The sequence below is a fragment of the Syngnathus scovelli genome, chromosome 3 (assembly GCF_024217435.2).
Source record: "Syngnathus scovelli strain Florida chromosome 3, RoL_Ssco_1.2, whole genome shotgun sequence".
Lineage (NCBI taxonomy): Eukaryota > Metazoa > Chordata > Actinopteri > Syngnathiformes > Syngnathidae > Syngnathus > Syngnathus scovelli.
Genome location: NC_090849.1, coordinates 16713960 through 16737230, shown reverse-complemented (window position 1 = coordinate 16737230; position 23271 = coordinate 16713960). Strand labels below are relative to the sequence as shown.

The 23271-nt window shown below is 45.2% G+C and overlaps 1 protein-coding gene across 2 annotated transcripts in view; it reads left to right on the top strand.

Annotated features, from left to right (window-relative positions):
- fam222aa (family with sequence similarity 222 member Aa) overlaps window positions 1-23271 on the top strand; it is an 88319-nt gene that overhangs the window by 53685 nt on the left and 11363 nt on the right. For both annotated transcript variants that reach the window (XM_049762105.2, XM_049762104.2), the window contains exon 2: window positions 16655-16797. In XM_049762105.2, coding sequence (XP_049618062.1) covers window positions 16701-16797 — 97 coding nt within the window. In that variant the 5' untranslated portion in view covers window positions 16655-16700. The remainder of the gene's footprint in view (window positions 1-16654; window positions 16798-23271) is intronic.

Genomic DNA, 23271 nt, shown 5'->3' with positions numbered 1-23271 from the left:
GTCACGTCTGTTTTCCGACCTTTGATCTCGACAATATCCATGTTCACGTACTCGCAGTTTGATAGGCGACCAAAGGCTACGAGAGCGTCCCTCTTGTGAGCCTTTAGTTTTATTCACATTTTTATTGACTTGAACGAATTGCTGACCTTTAGTGGCATAATGAATGGCCCAGCCTGCTTGGGAAACTGAGCGTTGCGGCAGAACCAACTGGCGTCATTCCAAGCTGTTTAGTTCATGATCTGAACTGTTTGGGCAGCCGGTTATTGCTTTTTTGTTTTTTGTTTTTATTTTAAATTTGAGAACTGTAGGTGGTTAAGTTTATAAAGTTTATGCTTAACCTCGATTTAGGCTGCCTTTCACACAGGAAGTCACTGCGTGTTTTAAGGCTTAGCCAATTATCCTCTCCTTCAAACACATTCTTTTTCTGTGAAGTTCATATTAAAGTTGGTTATGATGATAAATAGTCACAAGATTTCAAATAGACATCATAGAGTAAATGAAACGTTTCAGCTGATGCCAAGTGGCCAGTTTAGTGTTCATTTTGGGATTGACAAATGACAAGTCAGTTTCAAAAATCTCTTCCTGTTTTTGGATCCACTTTAAATAGTGTTAGTGGAGTCTGCCATGCACCCATCTGTATGCTTTTACTCTCCTTATTTCCCCATTCGTGCTCATGCACCGTTGGTGAAAGTGACAGCTTTAAACACATGAACCAAATATACACCATTATCCCCCCCCCCCCCCCTTCATATTTCCGCACCATGCTTCTGTGCCTACGTCTATAGGAACAGCTGTCCAGCTGTCACAGCAGCCAGCCAGCCAGTCAGCCTCTCTCCACGGCAACATCTGTAGAGCGGGAATGCACAAGGGCAGCCTGTCGCTCTCAGCTCGTCCCCAAAGACCGCGGAAGTGTGTCATGCCTTTTGGCTGCACGTCGCCACTGGCCACATCAAGCATTCGACTGCCTCTGCTTTTTACATTATCAACTCATTTTAGCCGCTTAAACAAGCTGTCTGAGATGTTTGCCACCACTTTACAGTCACGGGGAAATCCTAAATGAGACATTCCATGCTTTTAAGCATGGGAGCATAAGGCAGAAATAAAATTTAAAAAAAAAACACGGTACATAATCTTAGCCATTAATAGTCGTTTGCATGTGCATGGATATGTGTGTGCACACACCTGCTTGTGCGTCTTTACAAAAATCCCAACGAGCAAAGTGCAATGGCCTGGAACTGACAGGAACCCACTGGGAGAGTCTCTCCTTGATGTAGCCCACCCCCACCCCCCGTCCTCGCCAACGTTTCCTCCTGGAAGCGGAGCGGCGGCGGCGAGGCAGGAGACGGCGGTGCGGGGATGGAGTAGGAGGAGGGTTGCCATGCGAGATGAACAGAGCTCGGGTCCCCTCTGTCAGACACAAACTAGGATCAGGGAGCTCGCATGGGACTCTCGTGGGATGAGCGGAGGGAAAAAGGGAGACAGCAGCTGTTTTTCCTCTTACGCCTTCACCAGAAAGCTTCTTTTTCTTTTTTTTTTTCTTAATATATTCCACTTTGTCTCTTGTGGGGCTGTCATTAGCGGCTGTCATGCTGTTTTGTGGCGATAAACATGGATGAGCTGAACATTTTGCACTTTTGAGAGTGTCGCAATCATCCTTGAGCCTCGGAGTTTTTTAGACGGTGCTAAGGGATGTGATTTTTTTTAATCAGACACAAAGGGCCAATCAAGCAGTTTGCGACTCGAAAGGGTAAAGTCAGTTGAAGACAAAGTCTGGGTGTCTTAAGTACTACATTGTGTCACTTGACGGTTTTCACCTTTACTTTGCTGGCTCCACGCTGTTAGAAATAGCCGGACAGTCGGAGTCTATTTCTGTTCTGTAAAATGTTCACTTCAACGAACTAATTATTGCTGACTCAGGTTTAGTAAATGTATCTTATTAGCACATCGTAGAGTAAATAGATGACTCATTTTGACTTGTTAAAATAGATGCATAGTAAGAACTTTTTAGTTGTAAACAACCTAGAGGAATCCATTTGTGACAACATATTGTGTCATGATTGAGAGCCATCTAAAAATATCCATATGGATGCCGTGAAGTCGCTCCGCCCGTGGTGGGCCACAAGCAAACAGCTGATGACAGGGAAATCGCCTGCTCATGACTTACGTTTTATCATTCAAATTCCCTCTTTTTGCTTCGGTTTCCCGTGATTGACAGCTGGGCATAAAAGCTGCGGCGAGCCGATGGTAACTGTGACAATGGTGTCGCCTCTTTGCCTTGTTTTCACACTTTTTCTGCTGTCACCGACAGCCTCGCTGATTGCCTCTCTGCCAAGACTGCATACTATTAATCTTTTAAACAAGGGGCCAAGCCCAGCTGTATTATTTGTGGAAAAACAAGAGGACCTCATGAGACTGTCGAAAAGGAAAAAGGGACAACTGGGGCTAAATTGGTTTCATTGTTCCGAGGCTCTTTAAAAAAAAAGAACAATATTAGAAGCCTTAATAGCTGCTGGGATCGATGAACTGAGGTCGGAATGCAGCCCTCACCTGATAGCTCTGTCCGTTCTCTTGTGGCATGCAGGTGTAGTCCAGGGTTTTATCTATGGCGTAAAAAAAAACCTCTCTTCTATGGACATTTTCCGTCACGGCACTTCTAGAGATCCCCTTCAGCGGGCTCGGGGAGTCGTTTTTTTTTTCTTCTCTGTTTCAAATGGGAGCTTAAACAGCAGTTTGTTCCAAAATGGCAAACGCATTGATGTATTATGAAAGGGAGGGAAAAGGAAACAGCTCCATTTGGCCCTCTGTGCTCAACAACAATTTGAAGTGTTTTAACGACTTGCAAAACCTTTCTAGACTTGAACTTTAATAGCTTTCTGTGCTCCAATTTCATGGACTGGGCTTTTGTGTTTAATTAGGTGTGATTTGTGAACATTTCCCAAGTGGTAGGAAGTCTTTTTTTTTTGGTTAGGGGTGGCGGGGTCTGCACTTCCTTGACAATTACTACAATGTTGCTGACACCTTGGGCTCTAATGGATGTCTTCCTGTGCAAAATAGCCTCATAAAGCAATCTTTAAAGAATATGTGGTAGCAATATTTCATTTCTGATGTGGGTGCCCTTGCCGCTTGAAATTGTGGGATCACTGCGCACCTTCTTTGTTGCTTTTTGTGTTCTCTGACCATGGAAAGCCAGCGAGGCAGTGCAACCTTGATGACTATTTGACTCCCAGGTCAAAGCCACATGATAGCAGCACTGCTGGTCAATGGAAAAGGATATACTTTCCTTTCCAGAAAGCTCCGACCGCTTTTGTGATTGTGTGTGTTGTCAAGCGAATTATGTGCTATTCATAGCATCTTCCGTGGCACCCATTTCCATTTTGAAAACACAGGCACTGGATGTGTTAATAAGGACTTCAGGACAATATAACACCCCCTAATTTATACCATCATGACAGTTTTTTTTCTGTATTATAATATGATGCTGATAGTTTGAGCCACAATGAATCATTTAAGTATTTTATTTCTTAGGGACAAACATTAACGTGAAAATGAGGTAAAGAAATGGATATTGAGTAAGCGGCCTCGCCGCAATGTCTCTTTTAATGGAGGTTACAAAGGGTGGCTCAGGGATCTGATTTGGGTTTTTAAAAACTCGTATATGGCCATATTTGTGTTTTTGCGCATGTTCACATTGCCTTTCAAACCCCACTATTTGGATTTTGAAAGGGTTATAGATTGCATGTAAACATAGTCATGGTTGTGACCATAAACAGTGGTATTGAAAATGAGCAGCGATGAAAATGAATTTTGGTGAATAAGCGCTTCATTGATGAACTACCTGGTTCTACTTTTTCACAGATAAGTCAGCAGGGTCCATTTTGCACATCCGGCCCATTTGCCAAATAAGGTTCCTTGGCTCTGAGGGACTTTTATGTGTCTCTTCTACACATGTCTGTGTACAGGGGTGTCTGTTTGTAGGTTAAATACAAACATGGCTGTCCCACTTTCTCACACAATCTCTCCTGTTGCCCCCCCCTCCGTGGTATGATCAGGCAAGCAGTCAAGAGAGCTGCTCATACTGCCACCAGCCTCTCCCCTCTGCCCACCATCCATGAAAGATTGTCAGCGTCCCCGTAGGCTCGTATAGCTTCTCTGTGTGGAAGCGTAACTGTGACCCCTGACCTCCTCCTCTTGGAGAAAGCACTCTTGACCTGCTGCCCCATTGTTTCCATCGGGGATGGATGAGGAGGCGCCGCCTCTGCCGGCACAATCCTTCACTCAATAGCCGCTCCATCTGTTGACTGCGTGACTCTGGGTTACAAGCGGGGATTTTGCACCGTCTGTGCGAGGATATGAAAGGGGCTATGTCAAGGGGGGGGCTTCCTGAAAGGGGTTTTAACACTGCATTTGCGGGGTGTCACCATGCGCTCTCTCGCTCGACCCCCGTCATCCCTCTGAACACAACCGGCTGGGTGTGTGCGGGATGAGAGGCCTTCATTGTGCCTGTTCACAGGCCCCTAGGCAACAGGGTCACCTTGTCCCTAAACAAATGTTGCCCTCAGTGCGATTGTTGCCAATGTGTGTCTGTTTTTATAAACGTGGATGTGAAAGGGGGCGGTCGGCGTTTTGAGTGTAAGAATGCGTCATCGGCAAGAGGGCAAAGGCCTTGACTGTGAAGACATTTATCCAACATCTCTACCTTTCACATCAAGACCTATTCAGCGCGCTCCGTCTGCATCAGGTTGTCCAAGGGCATCGTGGCGACCGCTGCAGGTCAAAGTGCTCCGAGAGCATTTAGAGCAACAAAGCAAGTCGTGTTCTTTGCAAGTTGAGCTGTTTCTTAAACCAGTGGAGGAGAACTGTGTAGCACTTCCCAGGCTTGTCTTTTCCATGACACGTCGACTTTTAACACTTTTGAATAAAAACAAAATATGTGGCTGCTGTGACAGCTGGTCCACCTTCAGTAATTAATGTTGAAGCCGCAGTCTGCCAGACAGTTGTGCTGAGGTCCACTGTCTGACTGTGTGTGGGAGTTTTTATTTGCCGGCACTGGGAAGCTTTACTTTGTACTAAATCAAATTTCCAGCAGCCAAAAGACAACCCCGTGTGTGGGAAGCATTTTAGACCACAATTTGATCCAATTATTCCGACAAATTAATGCACGCATCCATCTTTTGGAGGCTTTCACAAGCGTTTCTCTCATGCTCTTGACAGTGCAAATACATCAACTAGTGTTCACTCTGGTTCTTTGTTTAGTTTGCATCTAACGGGGTGGTCCTTCTGCTTTTTTTCTACTGCGCGGAAGCACAACTAAATACCCTCATCTTCGCTTTCCTGTTTTTTTTTTTTTCCCTTTATCATGGAGCCACAGTCATCCACCGTGTCGCCACAGGCTCGCCGAATCCCTCTGGCTGTCACAGCATGTGCCCGCCACACCTTTCCTCCACTTAAGATGATTAAAGTACTCTGCTTACATCTTTTTGCACATACATTTCAGCTCCACCTTTCTTCCTCAGGCAAAGTAAAAGACAAAGTGAGCTGCGGTATCAGCTGGAGATAAGTGCTCGGTTCAGGTGTGGAGCGCCTCACTCGGCGAGACGGTGCCGAAGGAATGGAGTAGGTGTAAGGACGGGGTGGGGGGGTTGTTTGAGGAGCGGAATGAGTGGAGGCAGAAAACTGCAGTGACAGCAGAATGAATAAATTGAAAACTTCTCTCATTGTAAATTGTCTATCGCCGGTGACAAACGATCTGATAGGCGAGCGGCCCTGCTTTCCGATGCATCCGTCCCAATAGAGCTGTGAATAACGGGTCTATCTCCACACTGCTTAGCACTGGCCCCGCACTTAATAATTCATGCAGTGTGAAATATTTTCCCCGCTACAGATATGCCAAAGCGCTGCCGCCAGCAGGCGGGGGCGGTGTGGAGGGTTGTCCCTGCGGTGCTAATTTGGGGGAGGGTGACGTGCGTCGATTTCTAAGGACGCCGTAGTTTAGAGGCGATGCCACTTTTGCCCTCATGTATGCGCTGTCTGTTAGTGGAAAGCCCAATGAAAGATGACATTTAACTCACGGCTAATCTGCCTCGAGCTGGGTGCAAAGACGAGAAATATATTTCCATTAAACGACGGCTCGGTAAAGTGGCTGCCTATTTGCTAACTTCTCAGTGCTAAGACTGCCACGACACCTTCTTTCTGTCTGGAGCTAGCAGTCTTCACCTTTCTATTGCTTTCATGCACAGTGCTGAGCACCTCATCACCTTGCTCTCCAAGAAAGTCAGCCCACCTTTCACACATACACACTGTCTCCGCTTTTCCTGTACAAACTGGCTATTTTCTGGCTCACATTTACACCCTGATAGCAATTATGCAAACGATTAAAAATTTAAACAGGATGGTCTTTTATAATTTAATCCTAAAGTAATAGATTCTATTAAAAATGCATGAGAAGAGCTTTATAGATGGAGAAGGAATTTGTGTCTATCAGAGAAATCTCCAGTCAAGGATGCAGGCAGAATGAGCAAGTGGGATTGGTGGCATTTCCTCATTATTCTAATAGGATGTGATTAGCATAAAGCGGCTAACTGGCTGCTGTGATCACGAGCACGGGACAGCTCATGTATCAGTGCTCCTCGGAGGCAGCAGATGAAACTGCTTTCATACTGTATTTTAGTCCCCTTTTTAACGTTCACAGATGCAATTCAATATGTGCAACGTGTCTGAGTTGAGATCCTCTCTGTTCTTTTCATTGCTTGCTTTTGTTGCTCTTCCCAAAAGCATGTAAAAGTGTTGAAGCATGAAAAGTAGAAGTCGGCACTTTTGTATCCTAATGACTCACCGGCAAAGAGTGCAACAGAGCTTTTTACTCTTGTGCTTGAGCCCATGGTTCACTTCCTGGACACTGAAAAAGCAATGTGCGCTAACCTCATAACCTTTGCTATGCCTGGAAGTGTGCGGTATCATTTTATTTAGAATCGCTTGCTTTGTTTCTTAGTAACCAGGATGGCAAAGCAAAAATCTGATTTCCATGACGCCTCTTGACAGCCTTGTTCTTGTCTGAGTCCACACTGCAGAAATTGCCCCTCTCCTTAATCAGGTCAAACAAACAAATCCAAATGCTCTCTTCAGTTTGAACGATTAATCCTTGGCAGAGGTATGCGCTTTTGTCATTGTCTTTTATTTCAGGTTTTCTGACATTTTCTGGCAGCAGTGCTTGCTAAACAGTTTTCCTTGCATCGCAGCTTCAAAGGATGACAGATTGCAAAAAAAAAAAAAAAACGCCTCTCTGTTGCCGTTGTCATTTGCTTCAGTAATTAAAGAGCTGCAGTCATTCAGATAACAAACAGCCTCTGAAAAAAAAGTGCTTATTAATGCTCTGTGCGAAGTGGATTGCCAAAGCCAATAAAAAAAATGGAACCCTCGCGAAGCTTATATGGATTTTAGGTCTGCCTCTGAGGTAAATTCCTTGCCTTTTTGATGTGATGGCTGCCTGTTGATGGAATAAATCCAACGGGCTTAATCGATCATCTCCGTGGAAAGGTCAAGAGGAGAGGCTCTGGTGTTTGAAGCGCTTATCCTGTGGAAGAGTGCCAGAAATGTGACACCCCCTTATGAGAGCGGGTGGTGGCGGGCAGATTAGCGACCGACAGGGTGGCCCGGGGGGAATCGTTTAGGGAGATGCGGCGCTAAATACTGTACTCTGAGAGACGGGAGGGGGAACATTCTCAACTGATTTCAGCATTCCGGAAATTGGGTTTCAACCAGCCTCCAAAATTAGAATCCGGGTTTATTGCTTTTAACCTCTTGTCCACGCTTTATCTTTAGTGTTGCTCAAAGGTACTGTTGGGTTTTGTCCCAATGCAGTCCAATCTAATCTGGAGTGGGTGACTGTGGGCAGCATCTGTGCTCCCAGTTGAAATCGGGGCTTTCTCTTGACCTAATCCTCTATCCAGGGATCACTCAGTAGAGTAAAGACAATTACCAGCCTGCTTTCTCATGCTAATGGCATCTCTAACTAGATCTTACTGAACGGAAGGGGGGGAAATGGATGGAGGAGCAGGGACAATGGTGAAAAAAGATGATGCAACTAAAATAGGTTTTTAGATTAACGGTTAATTATTGATAAGGACCCAGTCGAAAAGCCTAAAGTCAGGATTTTGTAAGCATCTCCTGGAATGGGGTTCGACACGATCAAGTTACTTGGTGTTTGGGAGGAAGTGGTGTTTGGTCAGGAAGTTGCTGAGTTGTATCAGAAGCTGTGTTCCAAGTAGTCTGCCCCCCCACACCCTCTCTTTTTTTTTATCACCTGCCTCCAGCAAGGTGTCTGGAGTGGTTTTAAATTGCATTAATATGCAGGAATTTATAGATTGGTTCCCTTGGCATTTTTGCAGGAAGCCCTAGCAAGTATCCCAGTCCCCATCTGCACTAATTACTGGGTCTTGGCAGGCTTACCTGTCTCTTGTGAAGGACAAACTCAGGCACTGATGGAGGAGCACGCAAAGCTGAAGGAGCTCATCCACTTGGAAGCATGCAAAGAGGGAAGAGGGATGTCTCTGAGGCTTTTTTTTGGTTTGTTTTTAAATTAAATTCCTGATATGTTTGATGTGTTTGGAAGTTTGACGACCATGAAAAATCTCGGCTGGAAACATCAATAAACTAAATGACTTTGACCAAGTTCCTTCATGTGGAGCTCAGAGAAACGCTAACAGGCTTTGCACCTGATCTCGGTGACAGTTGCACGCTCACTCCGACTCAAATATATCAGGGTTTATCTGCTGCGTATGCTGCTGGAAACTTCAAATGAGTGTCTCTGGCAATGTCTGATCGTTTTAAGTCACGGCAGCACAAGAGTAATACTCCATGCCAGCTGCTTTCTCCTTGAAGTAGAACCCAAAACAGAAGGTGAGTCCAAATATATGACAACAAACGGATCACGAATCCTCGAGTGGGCGGGCGGGCGCCTGTGCTGGTGTCTCACTGGTGACCTTTTCTTCTGCCCGTGGATGGTCAAACTGTCCGATAATCCACAAGCCTTATCAGATTGCCTTTGTCAAGCGAATCTGACATGATCTGAGATCATTATAACCTGACCACTCCAGCGGTATCAAGACCTTGCCTGGAAAAACAAGGGATCAATGTTTTATCTCATCACACATGAGATGAAAGACTTTTATTGGATCCGATAGCCACGCTTGTATAGTTTCATATTTCACTTTTGGAACGATAAAAACTCTGATCTCGAGTTGTGTGTCTAAGGCAGAATTGATTTCACGCAGTTTCCATTTCAGTTTAGTATGTACGCAAAAGTGGAACTCGATTCAGGGAGCTTTTGAGGATATCGTCCATACATGTTCAATTCATTTTCAGGTTTTGTACTCTCTGATGTCACATTCTTTTTATAATTGACGTAGCTTTGGAAAATGCGCCAGTGTACACGATTGAAACGTAAGCCTGATTAGGATTTGTCGAGCTTTAGCGAGTGAATGATACTGCTTTGTGGAAATGTATCTATTATAAGACCACAATGAAGAAGAAGCGAAAAACTGGAAGACATCCAGCTTTTCAAGCTCTTGACATGTCCTCCCCAATAAATATAGAATTGCTAGTTAGAAGCCAAACTGGAAGGTCTGGGTTTATTTATTATTGGTGAAAACAAGTCTGACGTTGGAAGACTTTGGAAATGGTGGCGGTGCCATCTGTGCCTTGATCCAGCAGGTGATATCCAGCTGCATCCTCTCACTCCATCCAAGTAGATCCTATCTTGTCTGCTCTAGTCTGATCCATCTTAGACAGGGAGAAGACAACAGCTGGACGGCTCCCACTTGAAAGGGAAAGGCTGCCAAATGAAATCTTTGCTTCCTTCCTGGCATTCTGGAGGAAGCTGTGAGCAGTTGTGTCATCCTGCCTTGTGTACTCCTTTAATATCCCGCAGAGCAAAAAAACGCCTTTGTCACACTTCAAATATATCAACTGGGATCAGTGTCAACATTTTGCCGGTGTTCTATTTGATTGCCCGGCGGGCTTGGCGGCGCACTAATGTTATGCATGACTGAGTATTGGATCTGTGACACCCTCCAGTGAAAGGACCATGGGAATTGGGGTCACCTTAGGCACGACACAGAGCAATGTGTGGAGTCAGCCCGCTTGCAGCTGAGGGAAGGAATCACACTGCTTGAATTTAATTATATGTCATTGATTTATTGAACAGCCATTAATAAGCTTGCATTCTGAGGCAGGGCCATTCCGGGAGAAGCTTTTCCTTTTCTTTTTTTTTTATTCATTCCTCTCACCCTCTATTTCATCATAAACTGACATAAGCCTTTCTTTGAAGTTCACAAGCCAAACAGAGAAATGACAGCACAACAAACAATGAACAAAACACAGAAAGACAATGGAAACTCTTTGAATATTCAAGCAAGTCGTAGGATGATGGGTGAGGGTGGTGGGTGAGTGGGTGGGGGGCGGGGGGGAGAAAAAAAAAAAAAAAGATCCCTTGTTTTATTGTTGCTGTGTTAAGCTATGAATGGGCCTGTCTGGGACAATAAAAGATTGTGCCACATTGGAATGACACATTTTTGCTCTATCAACGATGCTTCACAAATTGTGTGTAATTCAGGCTTATGGGGAAAATATAAATCCCAACGCGAGAGCCAGGAAAATACGGCTCATTTTTCACATTTCGGAAGAGCAGGTATTTCTTGACGTTATATGCAGATATTTAACATTCGGCACGCTGGCACGGCTGTTCTGACGCAGACTCCACCTGTGATCAACAGTTTAGCGTGAGCGGCGCCTTTGCTCAACTTTCACAAGATATGTGCGGTTAGATGACAGGCAATGCCGCTGCAAAACAATACCACCAAGTCAACGCCGGCAGAAGACTTTCCCCTGCGGTTTTTATTTGACAACTTTAAGCCACACTCGCATTGCTCAAAGGCTCTGGCTGCTACCAGCAGGAGTGCAAGAAGCTCTGTCATGTTCTAAAAGCACTTTTGCTTGCACTATGCAGAGGCGGGGACTCTCCCAGCAGGGGACCACCAGGACATGCAGTCATTACCACAATGAATACATCTCCAAGGTTGACATTAGATTTTTCTTTCTTTCTTTCAAAGTAGGGTTTGAAACTAGGGTTGGGGTTGCAAAGTAGGGCTTAAAATGAAGGATTCGAAGACGAGTTTGCAATTTGGGTTAGCTTTACAAAATAGAGTTTGGCACTAAGGTTAGTTTGTAAGGCTAGGGTTTGAAATTAGGGTTTCAAAGTCGGGTTTGAGGTGGCTCAGGCATCTGATTAGGATGCGTCCTGGACGCCTCCCTGGTGAGGTGTTTCGGGTATGTCCCACCTGATGGTGGCCCTGGGGATGAGCCAGGACACGCTGGAGAGACTATGTCTCTTGACTGGCTTGGGAAACGCCTTGGGATCCCCCAGGATGAGCTGGACGAAGTGGCTGGGGAAAGGGAAGTTTATTGAATGCAAAACTAACCACAAAAAAACTATGGAATGTTTAGCACAGTACGTACTGTATCTTCATGATTAAGAAATACAATGACGCTATAGCCCAATTCTGACTTATCGCACAGAGCCTTCAAAATTTTGTTCACGTTGCAAGAACTTTGTCTTGTAATTGTCAGACCATCATGGCCCACTTTTCTGCTACTAAATTGTTGTTTGCAGTCCTAGCCTAGCTTCTTTGCATTGATACTCCTTTTCAAATACGTGCCAAGATATGTCAGATTGTGAAAATGTGAGTCTTCTCTGTGCTTCTTATTTATGCCCATCAAGATTCATTTGTTATATGAAGCTTCAGTCTCATCACGACATCTTCATTGTGAATGCGCTTGCCACATGGATGCCTTTTGCGCCTCCCATTTAGCATGAATGAAATCAAGCCCGGCTCAAAGACGCAGCAGTTGGCTGTGCAGTCAATTAGTCTTCATTGCGATTACAGGCTTGACATTAGTCCAGACAGGCGTATTTTGATCAGAGATGACAGGCGGCCCGCTGCAATTGGACTGCCAGACATTCCTCACCCTTCATCCCGCGGATGAAGCTATCGAAGCTGACTGGTATATGGAGCCCTTGCAGCTGAGCGTCTGTGCCAAGATGCCCTTCATCCGCTCTTATAAATATGTCGGCGTGGTATACAAGGCGCTATAAGCCTCAATAACAGCAACACATGGCCTCGTACACGCAGACTCGGCTGTCAGTATGTTATTTCAACACTGTATATCACGGCAATGATGCCTAAACTGTGGGCTTTTACACACAATGGCCTTTTGTTGTGCAGGTTATTTATTGTGCCGCTGTGAAGCTGTGCAGAGAGCTGGTGGGTGAGTGCATCCAAGGGCTTGTATTGTTCGGGAATCAGTGGCTTGTGTTTGTGGAGCTGGGAGGGTTTGCTAACAATGCCCTTTTTTATGTCCCAGAGTGCGTGCCTGTCGGCAAATGTCCCCTCACAAATTCGGCCTGTGTGTTGTTTTCTTGTTTGTGTGCGTGGAACGGGGTCAGCAAGCACAACCCCGCTCATTGAATGCAAAGTCCAAATGGACGGCCACTCGTGTGTGCATACAACATATTCTATTTGTGTGTGGAAAGTGGCGAGCTGAAGCTAATGTAACGTCTCTCTCTCTCTCTCTCTCTCTCTCTCTCTCTCTCTCTCTCTCTCTCTCTCTCTCTCTCTCTCTCTTTCACTGTCTGTCTCTCTGTCTCTCTCTCTGTCTCTCTCTCTGCATTCATGTGACAGTACGGTGACGGACAAGAGGGGGCGGGTGAGGGATTACAGGGGTAGTGCAGTGCCTTGTTAAAGAAAAGGAAAGGGTTAGAGTGTGTCGATTGGATTAACTTGTTTGGGCTTATTAAGAGAAGAGACACAGCAGCTTGTTAAAAGCACTGCATGGGGTGTCCCACAGTGAGACGGCAGGGTCACCATTCAATTAGGCTCAAGCCGCACCCACCCCAGAGGACCTCTGGCAGGCTCCTGGTTCACAAGTGGTCCCACTCTGGGGACTTGGAGTAATCTAGGAAAGATGCGGACCATCCCATAGGGAGCAGCAAGGAATATAGGAGCTGAAACTTGGACATGTCGAGTATAAATAATGCTGTCATGTTTTTAAAAAGCTCTAACACATAATGTTGCTGTAAAAGTAACTTCTTGCTAATATTTTTGTATCGTGCATTATAACATGCAGATATTGATCAATTCTGCCATATAAGATTAATAAATATTGAATTTTTTTTCAAATAAAATTCTTTTTCCTCACTGTCAATTTTGCAAAATATCCACATATACAAATATCAGTAGTTTGTAATTGTCAGAGTTTTTATTTTAGATTTAATGTCATTCAAAGATGCTCAACAGCGTTAGTGGGATCTTTAAACCAAGTCTTTGCTTGATCTTGTTTTTTTGATTGTACAGGGACCTGGTGTTTTTATTGTGAGGGTCTTCTTCTGCATTACTTGTCAGTACTACGATGGCGGATTCCTTCTCTATATTTATCTCTGGCTCATGATTAGCACCATTTAGATTTGCCAATAAAATAAGGTAGGAATTCGACGCCTGTCAAATTACAATCCACACACTTACCAGCTTTTCACCTGAGCAAGTCCGTCTTAAAAGGTACACACCTAAAAATAAACACTCCGTTGTTTCACCCTGTTACATCCTCCACTTTGCAGGATGCTTATCTGGACAGACAGCTTTGGGTGCGTGGAGACATCTCCTCTGATCTCCTCTGCCGTTTAAGAACCTTTTAACGAAGAAATAGCCCTTCGCCGAGCCCACCGGCTCTTGATTCCGGCTTATTCCCTCGTCTCGTGGGACTGATCCTTCCCGCCCCCACTGCAAAGCCAGCAGCGGCGTTATCAGAACGATAGACATCCTGGCTTTGGAGATACGGCCGTGCTGGTGTAATGGGAGAGTTGTGAGTGGATTTGATGAGCGAGTGAAGTGCAGGTGGTTTGAATGCGCCTACTCGCTCGCATTCTTCAGCATATTCAAGGGGATTGATCCAAGCATGACGGGCTATTTTAGAGCAGCTGTTATGATGGGTCAGAGTGTTTTTCTGGAACATCATTTCCTGCCACTGATCGACATCTGCTCAACTGCACAATAGCTAAAAGGAAGAGACGAGGCAAAGAGACGGGGGCATGACAAACAAGGCAAAGACTTGCTTCTTCTGCTTCGCTCTTAAAGGCAATAATGGGAGAAAATTGGTTCTTGAAATTGAATTGAAAAAAAGTGGGTCTTTTTCGCCAAAGCATAATGCCTCAAAATACATTTGCTGAGCAGCAAATGGAGAAAAATGGAGCGCAGTTATGCGATTGTCTTTCATTTCAGACAGGCAAAACTGTGGAAGTACCCCCTCCCCCATACCTCCACCACGGCCAGCAAGTAGCTTTTAGTCTCAATCTACACCACCCATCCTCTCTGGCAAGCCGTCTTTTAACAAATGTTCTGTGAGGATGGGCCGCTGGTGACATTAGTGAGCACGTAGCGAGGGCCCACAGAAAAGGATTATGTGAACAGCCAGTAATGAACTCAAAGTGCCAGTGTGTTTGGGCCAGGCCTGTCTCGGGTGCCAGAGGAAATGACACTGCGCACGACCCTTTTTTTTTTTTTCTTTTTTGCACAAGCACCTGGCCAGCAATAAAGTGGCCCCTCTCTTCCATCAGCAGTGTGTGCGCATGCATGTGAACGTGTGTGTGATCGAGAGAGCGAGTGGAAACAAATTCTTTACTCAGTGTATAATTTTACACAGTGTGTCCGCTTTGTGCTTAAAATGTTCATTTGAGTTGCAATTTACTGAATTGTTTTGTAATCAAATGGAAAAATGGCAGCTTATTTGGAATTTGGAAAAAAAACACGTTATTTTTGCTCCTTGTTCATAAACAATACAAATCTATTTTCAAGTATGTTGCTGCTATTTTTATTTATCAACAGCCCATTTTTTCAGTAATTCATTTTAATGAGAGAACGGGAGCATGTGTTTTGTGGGTGGTCTTTAATTTATGAGGTAATCATTGTAATTGCTTTCTTTCTTTGTAAAAATCATCATCTATAAAACTAAAGTAATAGGCGGCTCAATGTTACTTTGCTGATTCACTGGCAAAATAAATAACGGGACACAAGCTTCAGAGAGGTGCATGAGAAATCATTTTTCAATAATACGCCTGACGCTGCCACTGACAGCCGAGATGAAATATTTGCTCCTGTTCTTTGTTTTAATATGAAAGGATCGGGAAGATAGTGATTCATAGCGATGCGTTTTGGATACGAGACTCTGACAGAGTTAATATGAAGGCCACAATTCTTTTTACAGGCATATTATGCTTGCTAGCTGTGAGTGGACTTTGCCAGTGTTCTACCATCTGAGCACCTGTTCCCTGGAAACAAAACAAAAAAACTCCACTGAGTGAGGGAATATCAATCCTTATCATATAAGAACACTTTGCGGACCTTGGTGGTTTTACTTTAACTGTCCTCGTCTGACAACTTGTAATCAGTCACTATTGTGGCTGATGAATGATGCTCTCAATGTTGCTAGTTTATTGAGGCTTTGAGTGGACAGTTTGTTTATGCGATATATAAACAGCAGAATCGGGTCAGTCTTGATGAAATTAATCAATCCGTGGCCGGGCTAGACCTTTTAAATTTTGCTGAATCTTAATTTTCCATTTTGGATAATTATTTGCTTCTGACTTTGAAGTACCGTTTTGCTGTCCTGGTACAGAGAGCAAAGTCCATAAATGAACACTTGGGTGAGTTTGGTGTGGGGAAAAAAAGTGACCTCAAATACCTTTGAGTGGGATGGAGTAGACTGTAAACCAGACCTCACAAATGAATTTAAACAAATCCCCCAAAGACAAACTCTAAAAGTCTTCCCAGAAGGGTGGAAAATTGCAAAGGAGGACTTCCTGTGGAACGTCGAACCTTCGGTATCCCAAAACATGTAGTAAATGTATATGTGTCCCGTTATGGGCTTTTTCATTGGAAATTAGCAGCCACCGCCTCACTTTTCCTCAGTGAAGGTGGTTGTAGGGGAAAAGAGAGAGCAGAGCTACAGATTTATGGCCTGGTGGGAGATTGATTAGCGCCGTCACCGGCCGTGATGTACGGTTGGCAGTCTCCCCCGCCCTCGCCCTCATTGCATTTGCTCATAAACACACAAAACCGCACGGGCCGGAACACTCGGGCTCGGCATCCGTGCAGACACCAGTCGGCCCCCGAGGCCCTCCGTGACAGCCCCCCAGGGCTGCTGCATGCTAAGCTTAGCAGTCAGGCTGCTGTTTTCTTTTTTTTTTCCCTCCTCCGCCTGTCCATAGATAACACCATCAATCACCACATGCACAGCGTACTGAGAGGAATGTGCTAAAGTGCTGCTACTTGTGTGTTTGTTGTGAGCAAGGTTTCATAGGCAGGAGATATGCTTGACTAGCTGTGTGGAGCTGCGCTGTGCACCGAGCCAGGGTCGGCCCGTGTGTGTTTATCAGTCAACACATGCAGCACAGAAGCCTCTAAATGTAGGCAAGCGTTCCCAAATGCACCCTGTGTGAGAAACAGCCTCATTTAGCCACTTAGCCACGTCCCACCGGGATAGCGGACGCAAGCTTTGACCTCAAATGCTTTCTCCTGATTTCACTCAATTTTGTATTTTTGCACTGCAGGTTGGCCGCAGAACTCCCCCGGCTGTCGTACCGTGCCCACCTCGCCATGCTGGCCTGTCTGCAGAGGAGGCAGAACCCTCCACCCCAGCACCCGGCGTGTGCCAGCAAGAGCCTGGAGCCACCGCAAGCCCTGGGACGCAAATGTGAGTTCACAAAATGTTTGGAGGCTCGTTGAATTCGGAGGCTTGAGTCGGAATGTGTGCCTACTACGCCGCGTCCACATAGTTAATCAGTCAATGGAAACAGCACTAACCCTGACTGTAAATAAGTGACCGTAAAATAGACTTTCCGGTTTCTGCTGTTTGTGTCACCATGATCCCGTGCTTCTCTGAGGAATTCCAAACAGTTGAACGGGCAAATGTGCACTTTACGGGCCAGATTGTCGTGTTGTTTGGCCCATCACTGTGCGGCTGTTTAACTGTGCTGATTGTGCGGTCGTGTCAACAGGGCTGAACAGACACTGTTTTAACGTGCCTCATGGCCCTGCGTGACCCTGAGGGGTCTGTAAACATTTACAGTGTCTGGTCGGGGCCGCCTGTAAACCATGACAGCTGCTGTGTTGGCTCGCCCAGCATCACCCTTGTGTCCACTCACAAAATGGTGCAAAGGGACAAAGATGAGCAGTTACAGAGTCGCTCAGTTAGTTGCGGCCAGTTTGCAGCTGCAGTCGTCACATCGACAGAATCGATTGGAGCTTGATGAGTTGACGCTTTTGATATCGCTTTTAACTGTGGTAATTTGTGCTAGCATAAACAAGACTCCATAATGACAATTTAAAAGTTGCTTTGTTTTGCAAGATAGCCATACAAGCTGGTCCAAAGTGAGTCATAGAGAAACAATATTTGAGAAACAACAGCTTGCATGTCTCTTCAACAGTGGCACATCTTTAAAGAGCATTTGAGTTAAATGATGTTTCTTTTGTCTTTTCTTTGGTCCCCTACACTGATTGGCTTTGCATTGAAGGAAATGATTAAAAAATAAGGAAATTTTGAAAAAGTGCATTAATATGCTTGAATTCATTTTTGTTACCCGCAAGAAATATTTTTTCAACAAAGGTGTGATAAAATCAGATACAAGTCATTCATCCATCCATCTTGCATTTATTCATAGTCCGGTTGAAGGGGAGGTAGCCCAAAGGGAGCGGTCCGAAATTCCTCTGTGCTGTTTGATTACCTGGCAATGAAGCAGAGGTGCAATGTGTCATTTGCTTCTTCTGTCCTTTGATTGAACAGTGTGCATGTGAGTGTGCGAGTTTGGTTTTGCGAGGGCTGAAGGTGAGGAGGTTTTTACAAAAAGACCCTGCATGCAGATGCCGAGCGACTGCACAGTTCATTGATGCGACTCCCATTAAAAATCCCTCATAGCCTCAATAAAAAAGGACTTAACTGGCTCTGCCATCAGCTGGAAGCGTTCAGATCAGCTTGCCAGACAATCAATTTCCCCCAAGCGCGCAGAGCTTAGCAGGAGAAACGGGAGGCGGAGAGTAGGATGTTTCCATTATCACAGCCCGGGCTGGAGGGGGGCTGGGGGTGAGGCGCCGTCGAGCGGCGTGCAGGGCGGAGACAGCAGGCAGCGGCGAGAAGCCGGCTTTTCAGAAAGCCATTGACCGCCTGCCCTTAAAAATATCATATTGGATTAGCTTCATAGGGGCAGGCGGCCTTTTGATATTTTTTCTTCCTTTGGCCATAGAATTAAAAGGCAGTGCGGGGCATTACTTGAATTATAAATCATAGGCACTTGCTTTCACTGCGTCCAAATTCCACGCGTATGTGGCTGCACTCTCCTGCGCCAGCCGCTGTCATTTTTAATTAAATCCTCCTTATGGGTGACATTTGTAGCCCTCGTCCTCGCATCCGCGTCTCTCCACCGCTGGCCTAGATGGAGACATGAAAGGCAGAGACGGCCGTGGAGCCAGTGCCTCTCATCATGTCGTGCCCCAGAGGGAGGGTGCCCAGACGAGAGAAAGCCAGAGAGAGAGAAAGAGAGAGAGAGCGAGAGGCCAGGCAGAGGGAGAGAGGTGAATAGAAGCACCTGACCCCGGACACCCTCCACCGGAGGCAACCCTCCCCATCGTTACGTCTCTGTTATCACGGCCCTCCGCTGTGGCTCTGAAGCTGCCACGGGAAGGGAAGGGAGGTCTCCACTCCAGTGAGGAGTAACACTGACAGAGCTGCCCCCCAAATCCACCACCTGCCCTCTCTCTGGCCCAGACAGCAATTACTCCGCCGTGTGTCAGCTACGAAAAAACAACTACTTCGCAATCTTACATGGCAGTTTAATGGCGATGTGGCTATTTCCTAAAATCGTATGGTTTTCCATTTGCTTGTTTAATTGTGTTGTGATGTCACTCCAGATTTGGGGGAGAGGGCTATTATTTTAAATATCTGAAACATTTGTGCCTCAGCCAGTTATCTAACCTTTATTTGGATAGCGTCTATTTCAACTATCTGTGTGTGTGTGTGTGTGCGTGTGTGTAGTGGAATCAAATTGGAAAGAACAGTTTAATCCTAGTTAAATCCATTTAATCAACTGCTACAAAAATCCAGATTTGTTTTTCCAAATGTGCCCTTGCGCACACACACACACACACACACATGCACACACATACTGTGCGGAGAGGAGACGGAGTGCACATGCAGCAGTAACCTCCTGCGACACCAGCCGCGAGGCCTGGCGTGCCAATCAACCAGGTGTAGATGAGACGTTCCCAGAAGGCCTGATATCCGCGGTTCATGCCATGTCAAGCCAGGTTGAAACCTCCTCTAGATTGATGGACAGAGACAATCACACGGCCTCGGGACACAGCATGGAGGTTCACCTGGGGATCCTCCTAATAGCCCTCTTCCTCTGCAGGCAGGGAAGCTGGAGATGTTAGACGATTGCTTTGCTTTTAGCTAAGCGGGGGGGAATTAATGGACACAGTGACCTTTTGTGACCTGCACGTATCTAATTTGCTGTAGACGGCACTATGGGGAAGTTGGGAAGCTCATAAAACTGCAGTATGTTGTGTGGAGTGCTATGATGTCAGCCTTTCCAGTTGAATATTAATAGGCGGTTACAATGGCTGCAGAAATAACAACTCGGAGCCAGACAGGCTACTCGGCTCAAGGCGGCTCGACTCGCCATTCACACGATTCCATTGGCAGAAGCTAATTCTAAATGAGGTTTCAAGACGACTGCAAATGACCAAAATAAACCTGCGTGCTAACATTAGCATAGCCTGTTAGGTCTACAGTATTATACCGCTCGTCTTCATCTACAGTATTATACCTCTAGTCTTCATTGCATTCTATACACCATCCCCCCCTGTCCCCTAATGCAGAATTCAAGGAAAGGAAGAAAAAAAAAATCTGCATCTATTTGACCTTTTCCCACAGACTGAACTGTCCTCTTTTTACATCCCATTTGGAATTCTACAGCATGCCCACATTGGCATTCTGATTATTCCAGCAGGTCAAGAAGTATTCTTCATCGTGAAAGGTGATTGACAGCTATCCATGGACGGCCTCTTTTCTGGATGCCTGCTTATGCAATCTCATTGTGGGGGATCTCTGCGTTTGCTCTCGCATTTGAGAGGTGTCCACACAGTTTCATCAAATTGAAAAATGGTGGGAATTAAAAGGAGGAGCCTCGTGAGCGGCCGCAGTCTTCCCACATGCTTTGCGTAACCTCTTGCCATCTCACTGCTGGCACACAGAGGATCATTTCCGGCTGGTAGTGACCCGCCGAGCTTTGCCTTCGTTCTGCCCTCTTGCCTTCTGCTGTGAGCACAGGGGGTGAAGCAATCTTACTGCCATGGAAGGTGAGCTGGAGGAAGAGTGGCTCTGCTGTAGCTGTGTTCACAGCAGGAATTGGATTGAAAAAGAGCTTCCTAGTTCCAAAGCGAGCTGGCATTTGGGCGGCCCTGCAGGTGCAGGCATCAACACCCTCTGTCTTTGCCTGCCATAGGGGAGGGGAGGGGTTGTCTGCTGGCGATTGAGGGGACAGAGTGTCTCCAGTCCTTTGCTTTCGCACAGGAAATGATACACTAAGGGCCGGATTTACCGAGGCTTTGCACGTACAAAAACAAATTGGATTTCACACCCAAGACTGTATTGGTCAAACACGCTAAACTGGCGCCCAATTTTACTTATTCTCCAGGAGTATGTTCAAAGCACTAGTTTAGTGTGTGTGTTGTATTTGATCAAACCTGATTTGAATTTGGGTGGCTACTTTGAGGCCTCGTTTACGACTAGTACGACGCATGTTCGTACCCGGACTGTGCTTTCTTCTGCTGTATACGCCGTTTAACATTAAAACTTAAAATATGGGTTCTTTTAAGGCGGACACGTGTGATACAAGTGTCTTTTTAATTAAGGACACACAACAGCGGTTCTATTTTATTGTTCAAGCTGCACATCTTTATTTCCACTTCAGTAAATAACTCCATGCATTTAACCTCTTGGCCTTGATTGAAACGCACAGATGGTAAATATTGATCGCCATGTTGTTGCAAGAGGTCTCGCTGTAAAGAGAGCCATTATGGAGGAAGAGCAGCCCAGACGTATGTGTGAGCAACATCGGAGGGCACTTTTGTATCGCTTTGCACGCTTGTATTTCGTATTGCTGGACATTACAAGCATAATTATTAATAATATGTAAATATCTTTTTTTTATGCATAATCAGATGAGCACAGTTTTGTAGAGTTTGATATAGAAGAAATACCTTGATTCAAACTTTGTGTTATTGGATGCACATTATTTGGTATTGTTTAATTAAAACCATGAAAATAGCTGGATCAGGATTCCGACTGTAACCATATTATTAGGAACAACTCACTCTGATAAAATACAATTCAGTATAATTGCATAGTACCGTAATAAAAGAATGATAAACATTTTGTTAATAATTTAAAAGTATTACAACATTTATTATTATTAAATAATATAAATCTGTAAACTATTAACACAACAAAATATTATAACTCAATCAATATTGAGCACCATAGTTGAAAAAAAATTACTACAATATTATTCAGTAATATTACACAAATGTTTTGTCACTATACTCTGCTGCTTCATTTTCACTGGCTGTAGATGAGGATGCGATTGTACAGTTTGTATTCCGCATCAAACGCAGAACATGTCATCTGCTCTTCTCCTGACCACTTTGAACTGAAATCCAAAGTGTAACCAATGAAGTGGCTGTTAAAGGTCAAAAACTCGCTCCTCTCCACCCCTCTCCTCCTCCTGGCATGTGTACTGCAGTGGAGTGCCTTGTTGTCTGTGCGGCGTTAAATATTAATTGGGAATCAGTGAACGACTTGTCTCTTAAATGATAGAACAGAAGGGCCCGGGCTTGCCTCAGGCAGCCTGCAGGCGCCTTTCTTCTTCCATTTACCTGCAGGCCTGTGCAGCAGCACTTTCTGGGCTATGACAGGCCGGCCCAGCCGCCTCCAGCCTCCCCCTCTTCTATTTTCCTATCCGCCAGCATACTCTCGGCCCCTTGCCTTTTTCCCTCAGATCTGCTTCCTTTCTTTCTTTTTCTATGTGCTTACAATGGCTATCTCTCAGGTCTTTTATTTTGTTGTGGATGCTTCTGCTCTTGGCAGTACATGGAGCTCTTTGAAAGAACAGTGTCAGATGCAAGTCTTAAGAAAGGACAAATAGAAGCTAACATCAAAAACCTGTCCTATTTTAGTGCCTGAGCCGTGCTCATAAAGTTGAATATCACCTCATTCTCTCCTGACAAGTAGCTTCAGTTTGTCTTTGCCTCCCTTTGTTCCCCACCATCCGCAGAGGTGACAAATTAACCTTCAGAGGCTAGCTTCCACTTTGTCTGACCCTTTTTGGATGAAAAGCTCCACAGAATTATTGTTAAAAATGGCATCACTCTGACCTGTTGCCGACTCTTAATCAGTTTTGCACAGCTCCTCACGGGATTTCTAGAGGTTATATCGAGAAGCGGCGGGGCTGGATGCTAAATGGAAACCGGCGGATAGAAATGTGGGGGGAAAAAAGGGGGCGGGCGAGCGGACGGGCTTGACTCTGATGCCACAGCAATGAGTTCACAGGCTCATGAGCACAGGCCTAATCGCTCATGACAATATCGGCTGGTGCGCCAGTCGCAACGCATAACCACCCTGCTGCTGGTGCTGACGCGGGGTATTTGCTGATAAAGCCTCTTCTTTCTAGACCGTACAGCGAGCACAATGAAGGTGGCCCAGGCGGGCCGGAGGGCAAACCACATCCAAAGCCAGACCTAATTATTAAACAGAGCACTTTTCAGTGGATAACATTTTTTCTCATCCATTAACTTTTCTGTTTTGCATTCAAGCCCAAGAACCATAGCGAATGGACAAATGTTCTCTCAACTTATTCAATCATGCATCGTATATATTATTGTCATTAAGGTCAAGATTCAGATGTCACGTTTAATTAGACAAATACCCGACACATTGTTAGTTTGTTTTTGAATATCTGACCAATCACAGCACACATATACTTAGACATTTTTTTCAATTTACTCGTTCACAAAACAGAGTTCTGAGTGTATTTTGAGCTAAACGCATCACATGTTCGAGTCCATTTGTTTATTTGGTACACGGGTGTCCCACAACAGGTGCGATATGTGAATG